Source organism: Lucilia cuprina, chromosome 2, assembly GCF_022045245.1.
Source record: "Lucilia cuprina isolate Lc7/37 chromosome 2, ASM2204524v1, whole genome shotgun sequence".
Taxonomy (NCBI): domain Eukaryota; kingdom Metazoa; phylum Arthropoda; class Insecta; order Diptera; family Calliphoridae; genus Lucilia; species Lucilia cuprina.
Genome location: NC_060950.1, coordinates 4415099 through 4424280, shown reverse-complemented (window position 1 = coordinate 4424280; position 9182 = coordinate 4415099). Strand labels below are relative to the sequence as shown.

The following is a 9182-nucleotide window of genomic DNA, read 5'->3' as shown; positions in this document are numbered from 1 at the left end:
CTATAGACTAGACTATAGACTAGACTATAGACAATACTATAGACTAGACTATAGACTAGACTATAGACTAGACTATAGACTAGACTATAGACTAGACTATAGACTAGATTATAGACTAGACTATATACTAGTCTATAGACTAGACTATATACTAGTCTATAGACAAACAAATTTATGGGAAAAAATATCGCCAGAAATGTAAAATTTCTCTTGTTTTCGAATACATTCGCTGATATCAGTGGAATCATTTAAAATTTTATTTGCAGTCATTAAATTTTCAATTCTTTTAAAGCTTTCTAATAAAAAATTGTTTCTGTTATCAACATTGCCAATCTTTTTATAAAAGAAAAAGTATTTATGGTAAATTTTTTTTTAGGAAAATCAATAAAATATTAACAAAAGAAAAGATTGAATTTTTTTCACTACAATAAATTCCAAAAAAAAAAACAAAAAAAAAAGTTAAGCAAATTTAGATTTAAATGTGATATTGACTACAAATCAGTTGTTGGCATAGCAGAGATTGTAAACTGATTTGTTATAAAATTTATTTGAAAAAGAAAATATAATAATAACTTTATAAAAATTTAACAAATCGATCATAAATGTTAACGGCAACGTATTAGAGGCAAGGACAAGTTAATGATAAGAAAACATAAAAATGTTTGAATTTCTTATAAATTAACAATATTGTTAATGTGAAAAATTAACACTTTTTTATTAATACCAATTTCACAGCATAATGTTTAAACAGTTTAGTTTTATTTTTAGATCAAAATTTTATTAAATGCTTTTAAAATGTCTGGGTTTCTTTATTTATAATTTATTGATTTACTTTTATAGATGTTTAAATTAATTTTTAAGTATTTAATACATTGTTTAAAGTAATGTTATAAAATATTATTTAAACAATAGGAAATAAATTATTTTATTTTTATATTAAAGTGATAACAACAGCTGGGTGCACTAGAGATTTTCCATAATGAAGTGTTAAAAATAATTAATTTAATTTCAAGTATTTTTTGTTTATTATATTTATAAATATTTTTCGTTTTTAATTTATTAAAATTTAATTTAAAACACTTTAGAATTCGTTAGAATTTAATAATATTACGTTGTTATAATTTTGTTTTTTTAATTATAAATTTAATTTACCACCAACACTTGAAATCAAAAAAAAAAAAAAACATTAAATTTAAATTATATTCCAAAGTGCCGCAGACAATAATTATTTTTGTTTTTTTAGCAAAAAAAAAAAAAAAATTAAATTAAATTTAATGATTGAAACACTTACAGTTCAATATATTCGTTCATAAATTAAAATTCTGCTGATTAGAAATTTTTTCTTTGAATTTGTTTTTTAAATTTATTTTTATTTTTTTTTTTTTCAAAAGGGACTCTTTTTTTTTAAACTTTAAACGTCTTCACTAGAGCCCCTTTAAATAAGAACTAATTTAAAATTATCATAAATTGTGGGGTTTCTATACTTTCTTTGTGCACTTTAATTTCTTTCTTTTAATATTTTATAGACACTTTTATTTTTGCAAAAATCAAATCAAATTAAACGTTGTTGTTGTTATTGTTGTTTTACGACACAATTTAATTTTCAACAAGAGGACCAAAAACACTTATTACCTTTTCCACTATAAATAAGTTAATAGCGTCAATTAAAAAAAACTTTTTGTGATAAGAGATTAAACCGTTTTCAAAATTTAACGATACGATCTTTTGTTGTTTAAAACGAAAATATATTTCGTAAAAAAATGTAAAAAAAAAAATAGATAGACGAGACAAGTTAAAAATTCTATACACACGTTAACACCCCTCGATCAAGCTATTGACTGATACTACCAGTATGAATGTTTCAAAATTATACACAAGTATTTTTTTGTATTTGTTGCTGTTATTGCTGCTGTTAATAACAACAAACAAACAGTCGGCCAACTGAACTGCTCTTATTCTTCTTAATCGTACAAAATTTTGTTTGACACTCTACTCAGTTCAGTTCAATACGTTTCAGAACTAAAATATTTTCATACGTTAAACACTCATACATACAAACATACGTCCACAGTTAAAGCATATAGTAATCGTAGATCCAGTCAGTCAGTCACTCATCTATATATTTGTATTTGCAATTTACTTGCTATATGATGGTTTGTTTTCATTAATTCATTCGGTTTTTTTACATCGGGTTTTGTATTTTGTTGATTTAACATAAAATAAAAAGCAAAAAATATAATAAATTTCTTATCAGAATAATATAATTCAGTTTTTTAGCATTAGCTTGCTGCTAGCTTTTCGATTTATCATTTGTAAAAATCAAATATGTACAAACATTGTTTGCTTTGTTTGAATTTTAAAACATTTTATTTTTTTGGGTTGAGATTAGTTGTTTAGGTTCGTTTAGGCTGCCAGATGTGGGGTTTAAGATATTGGAAAACGAAAAACTTTTTGCATAGTAAATTGGTATAGTAAACAAATTTCAAAACTAATATTATTTTTAAGCTTGATTGTAGTAGACTTGTTGGAAAACTTTAAATGAGAAAGTTTATTTTGGGAGCTTTAATTTTTTTATTGGAGTTTAACGAAATTTTTCCTATTCAAAAGCTTTTAAACAAAAATTTTGTTTTAAACCTTTTTTATATAAAAGCTTTTTTTTACCAAAAAGCTTTATTTGTTTTTTATTTTATTTAATTTTTATTAAACAGCTTTTTTATTTTAAAGCTTTTTAAATAAAAAACTTTTAACATTGAAAGTGGCGGGGAGTACTTTTGCATTAAGTTTGTTTTGCATACGAACAAAAGTTTGTTTCACATACGAATAATACTTATTTAAAGCTTTACATATTTTTATATTATTCAAATAATGATTCAAATCAAGCTTTTAAGAAAAAGCTCGTTTCTTTTAAAGTTTTTTAGTAAAGCTGTTCTATAAAAGTTATTTTATAAAATGAAGTTTAATTATTTTTTTTAAGAAAAAGTCTTTAAAATGTTCAAAAATGTATAAAAGCTTTGTTGTTCAAAAGTTTTTTATAAATGTTTTGTTTTTAAAAGTTTTTTTTTAAGTAGTTTTTATTAAGAACTTTCATTGGGCGAAATCTATTTTATTCAAAATTTTAAAATTCAAAGGAATTTTAACAAAAACTTTATTTACTTAACTTCAACAAAAAGTTTTTATTTAAAAGCTTTCTATAGGAACGTAGCAACAACGTTTTTACCTTAAAAAAATTTTCGGAACAACAATTTCTTTTTAACAAAAAACTTTATTTACTCAAAAGTTTTTCGACAAAAACCTTTTATTCAAAAGTTTTTCGACAAAAAGCTTTTATCCAAAAGCTTTTTCTCAAAGCAATGTTTTTTACTTTTTAAGAGAATTTTTTGAAAAACTACTTGGAAAGCTCTTTTTAAAAGAAAATTTTTTAACTTTAAGTATAAGCTTTTCTAAACGCTGTCGGTTATTCTAAAGCTTGTAAATAATTTTTGTAATATATAGTTGAATTAAAAAAGCTTTAAAAAGAAGCAACTATTATTAAGAAAAAGCCTTTATTATTCGACCAAACATATTAAAAGAAAATTTTGCAACTTTAGGTGAAAGCTTTTTTAAACCTTTTAGAAATAATACTTTGAGAACTAGCTTTTAAAGATTTTTTATATTCTTTTTGGAAAAAGGTTTTTGAAGTGAATTGCTTTTAAATATATGACTGTTTATTAGAAAAAAAATTATTTTGCGGTGTTTTTTTTTTCTCAAAGATCCAGTTTATTTTAAAAAGATTTTTCAGAAAAAGCTTTCTAAAGTTTTACTTTAAACCAGTTTTCTAAAGAATTTCCTCATAAAGCTTTGTTTAGATTTTCATTATATAGTTTTTCCTTGAAAACAGCTTTCTTAAAGAATTTACTTAAAAAGCTTTATAAGGAAAGCTTTTTATAGAGAACTTGTTAAAATGTTCTTAAAATGCAAAGAAATAATGTTTTTGAAAAGGTTTTTCCTTAAATTGCTCTTTAAAAGCTTTCTAAATTTTTTTGTTAAAAAGTATCAAAAAGCTTTTTTCAGTTTTTTTATTACCTAACAGATTGGAGATTAATTAAACTTTTGGCGAGAGATACTTATACATCTTATGAAAGCTTATAACATCTGGCAACTTCGTTTTTTATTATTTGGGTGTTTTCACATTAAACATTCCATACTAGAAAAACATATAGAAAAAAAAACACTAAGTATTGCCTTTTTAGGGATCTACGAATGTCTCGTGTCGTCTCAGTTTAACACTTCGATTCATACATAAATATATTTTTTAAGGTGTTTTGTTTATTTGACGAATTTTCTTGATTATTTACAATGTCATGGTGATTAAATGTCAATTATGCCCAATAAATATTTATGATCTATGTTTTATCAGTATTACTTATTATTAAATTGTTTGTTGAATGTTTTAATAAATTTTGTTGTTGTTATTGTTTTTGTTTAAATTTACGACAATTATCAGTTACAGTCAATGCATGTGAGTGTGATAATAAATTATTAAATAATAATATATGATTAAGTAAGGTTAGGTTTACATTTTTTTTGATTTAAAAACAGCAACTACAGAGTCTTTTATATAAATTTGTTATAATTGTTTAAAAATTGGTTTATATTCTTGGAATTGACATCGTTTTATGTATTATTATAAAAGGCCTTTCGATTGCAGATTAATTAATTAATGTTAAATATGTCCTGTGTAAAGGATTTGAATCTCGGGAGTCGTAATTTTATCAGTTAGCTCTGTAAAAACTATTGTCATTGATTAAAGGTCATTTAGGTTCTAGATCATATATCTGCAAATAAATATATCTTATATTATTTTAGTACTACTGGATGTGACATTTATAATATTTGCTATATTCGGTAGTATCACTCATTTCCCAAGTGTATTTTGCAAATATTTTATTTTTAATTAAAGTTCATTGTCTCTCAAAAATGAAATTTATAGAATTTTATTAAAATAATAAATATGTATGACTGTATGTATATTAGGTTGGATAAAAAGTTATAAAAAGGCTAAATTGTTTATAAGATTTAATTAAAACACACATCTAATGAGTTGCAGCCAACTTCATGTTGTACTTAAAAGCTTCAAAGAAAGCTTATACCAATTATTAGAAATTATTCATTAAGAAATTTTAAATTTTTATTAGTCATTAATTCCATAGAAATATCACCCCAAACTAATAATTTTTAAAACACACTTTTTTTTTTTTTTTTAGATTTTATGTTTACTGACGAAATCTTTAATACAAAAATAAAATACATTGTGCAATGAATCATAAAATATTTTCATCTTGTTATCAATCGTATTAAATAAAAACAGGAAGGAAGAGAAACTGAAATCTCTTTTCCAGTAAACACTAGAAAGAGTAAATTAAATAAAACATCAGGCCAAAGACCTTAAAGATAAAAGATGTATTTTAAAATGTGGGAGCTTAATTTAATTCATACAATTTGTACACCCTTCATCAACAGAAATTAGGGTCCATTTAATGATTTTGATGGTTGATTTTCAATGACTACTTCATACCGTTTAAATTACTTTTAAGTACTGTTATGATGACTTAAATGAAATCAGTTATGTCAGTACTTTATTTCGATATTTGTCATTATATATCAATGCGCTAGTACCATATGATACCCTATACCAGTTTAGCCGATTTCTGGGGTATTGTATAGTTATGTGGGGACCAATTTTTATCACTTTAAAGAGGCTCTGTCTTTCCACCATAATGGTACATGGTATAATAACTCTGTGCTTGTGTTGTGAGTAAGATAGCGAACTAGAAAGACCCTTTTTAACTCAGTATTTGTAAGCACTTTTTTAAGTACTTCTTAAAATTGCAAATTAGTTATAATGCTAATGATTAAGTCGTTAAACACGACATTTTTTAGCATTTTAACTCATTACTTTTTAATGTAAGATTTTCCTGGATGTGAGATCAGTTTTAAGACGATGTAGAGTTGTCAGTTAATCAAAAGCAAGGCAGGACCTTTCAGATTGAACTTTAAAGAAATTGAATGCTATCAAATATTCCGGAAAAAAACTAACGAAAATACTTGAAGTCAAAATATACGAAAATTGTTCAATGCACCTGATAAGTTTAAAAAATTTTTCTGTTGACCAGAAATGTTCGATCTTGATTGAAAAAAAGCTTTGAAATTAGAAATTTGTCTAGAATATTTCCTATTAATAATCAGATGGGATTAAATGATATAAAGTTAAATGTTATCCCAGCAAAAAAGAAGTACTTCCTAAGAAGTGAAAAAGAAGTAGAATTTACTTTATGAAAGTACTGAAAAAGACCTGAAGAAGTGATGATTTCAACACATGCTTGTCATAGGTTAGGTTAGGTTGATATGAGGATGTATATTACATAAAATCCGAAGAAATACACCTAGGTCGCAATAGGGCCTGTTGTGCGCTTCTTATTATGATAAAAAAAGATGGAACTGAAAGAATTATTTTACAGTTTTCCGAAACTCAGTATCCTGAACATAATTCCTAAGAAACTTCCATTCAGTGTTAATCTGGAATATTATTTCGGGAATAACATCACTTCCAAGATACTTGGAACTAACTGAATGCCTGACAGTGGCAAAGGAAGTGCTGCAGAGTTTCACACCACAGGGTCACACCACAGGATTTTCGTGGTTCTACCATGCTTGTCATAAGACGGATGTTTTTTTAGTTGATTTCAATTTCACTACATCGGAAGTCATTCTCAGGAAGTAATTTTTATGTCTTTTTTTTAAATTATTAGAAAGTGAAATTGTAGTATTATAGAATTCAACTAATTTGACTTAAATAATATAAACATAAATAAATAAATAAATAAATAAATAAATAAATAAATAAATAAATAAATAAATAAATTAATTAATAAATAAGTAAATTGCACGAATTTATCAATCAACTCCAAAATAAAATGTGAATTCAATTCAAAAAAAAAAAAATCAGTACAAAAAAATAAACATTCAATTTTAAACAAAATTGCTGGGTGTGGACCAATCCTCATAATGTTTAACAAAAACAATCTCGCTTTTATAAAACTAGCTTATTTTGAATTTTATCGTTTTAAATCCTTTTTGTATCTAGTTATGAGCGTTATACTAATATTCTGAAAAGGATCTTCAGAAGCGTCCATTCTCAATACCAAACAAATTGCAGATCATTTGAAGTCAAAGATCAAAGAGTATCAAGTGAGTTCTCTGAGTAGTTACGTTTGCTTTTTATACATGCGTGTGTGTTTGTGTACTTGTGAAAACAAAAGAGTTTATAACAAAGCTCTTAGCCTATCTCTGATCTTGATAAATACATTGACATAAACATCACTGCTAGTAACTAAATCTAATCAAATAATTTACATTACAGGTGATAACTTAGGCGTCATACAGTAAACCTGCTGTTTATCAAAGAAACGTGCTAATATTGTTCATAGAAATCTGAAGTATAATAGAAATGTTAAATTTATTCAAAACTCACGGGACATTAGTTAATCTTTCAAGCACCTTAAATGACCATAACAAGATACTCTTTCAGATTATTAAAGTTGAAGGCAAACAAGTTAAATCAAGACATATTAAATATCTTATCATGTATTTATGTCATTTTTGACAAGATACATAAGCTAAAAATACTATATTCCTTAGCAAAATTTCTCCTCAACTATAGACATAAGTAGGTACATAATTATTGTATTAAAAGTGTAAAGAAAAGTACTTGGAAATTTTAACCATTATCTCTGATGAAGAGTTATTTAAAATTCATAATAAATTTAGACATTTGTTGTCGAATATAGCAAATATTTAGAAATTAATGACGTCTATAGAAGTCATAAGAATTGCGTGTTAAGTGACCAAAAATAATAATAAATTAGTAAGCAAAATAAAAAAAATAATAATAATAACAAGGGCCACTTGAATTCTCGTACTTAAAAAACATTCATCACTAAAATAATAAAATAATTCATTTTCATTAAATTTCATTTCAATTTTCACAAACTTTTATTAAGTATTTATCACAAGAGTTTAATGGCGTTTTTGAAAATATAGATAAATTAAAAAATGACAACAAGTTTTATTTTCCAATGATTAACCTTCAGTTTATTTATTTTCACTTCTCTCTATCCCATAAAGATAAAAATTCTGTGGCTGTTGGGATTGGATTTTGAAAAAAAACAAAACATTATATCGTGGTATCATAAACTGAAACCATAAATGAAATTGTTATTTCAATTTGTCTCCATAATATTGACACAATAAAATAGTTAAAGGGTCACGTGATGGATTTAATGGAAATTTTAGCAAAATAGATTCTTTTTTCGTGAAACCCAATTAAATTATTTAATTGTTTTAATTTACGTTTGTTTACTTATTATATGGTTATTTGTCTCGTTTTTTTAACACTTTGAACATGAGTCAATGAGGACAGACAGACAGACATGTTTTTTGCCAAATAGTTTTAATAATTTTTTAATATCTTTATTCACAATTTTTTGTAAACAATTTCAAACCTTTATTTATTCTTTTTATTTATGTTTGCATTTCATTTCATAGTTTCATTAAAAATAGTTGTATTTGTATTTTTAAATTTATTTTAAAATTATTAGATTATTAAAGAGAAGGGAAAATCACGCAAAGGTGAGAGAAGTACTAAACTTTAAACTTAATTATAGCCTAACTAAAAACCAGACAATAGACTCGACTAAAGACTAGACTGAACTATACTAGAGTAAACTAGAACAGACTATAATTAAGTCTAGACTGGACATAGCCCAGTCAACTAGACTGGACATAGTCCAGTCAACTAGACTGTAGACTCGACTAGATTATAGACTAGACTATAACCGGAATTTAGATTATACTAAAGAATAGACTACAGACAAGAAAAAAGACTATATACTACACTATAGACTAAAATATAAACTAGACTATAGACTATACTATAAACTATACTATAGACTAGACTATAAACTAGACTATAGACTAGACTATAAACTAGACTATAGACTAGACTATAAACTAGACTATAGACTAGACTATAAACTAAACTATAGACTGGACTATAAACTAGACTATAGACTAGACTATAGACTAGACTATAGACTAGACTATAGACTAGACTATAGACTAGACTATAGACTAGACTATAGACT

General features: G+C 25.0%; 1 protein-coding gene across 15 annotated transcripts in view; it reads right to left on the bottom strand.

The window, feature by feature from the left end:
* Positions 1-9182, bottom strand: part of LOC111690741 (sodium bicarbonate cotransporter 3) — a 62461-nt gene that overhangs the window by 28406 nt on the left and 24873 nt on the right. For 5 of the 15 annotated variants that reach the window (XM_046945210.1, XM_046945212.1, XM_046945211.1 and 2 more), the window contains exon 1: positions 1292-2446. The exons of 5 other annotated variants lie outside the window; for them this stretch is intronic. In XM_046945210.1, the coding sequence (XP_046801166.1) occupies positions 1292-1311 (20 nt within the window). In that variant the 5' untranslated portion in view covers positions 1312-2446. Of the gene's footprint in view, positions 1-1291; positions 2447-9182 lie in introns of those variants that run through there. 5 more of the 15 variants (XM_046945215.1, XM_046945213.1, XM_046945207.1 and 2 more) reach the window with 4 other exon arrangements.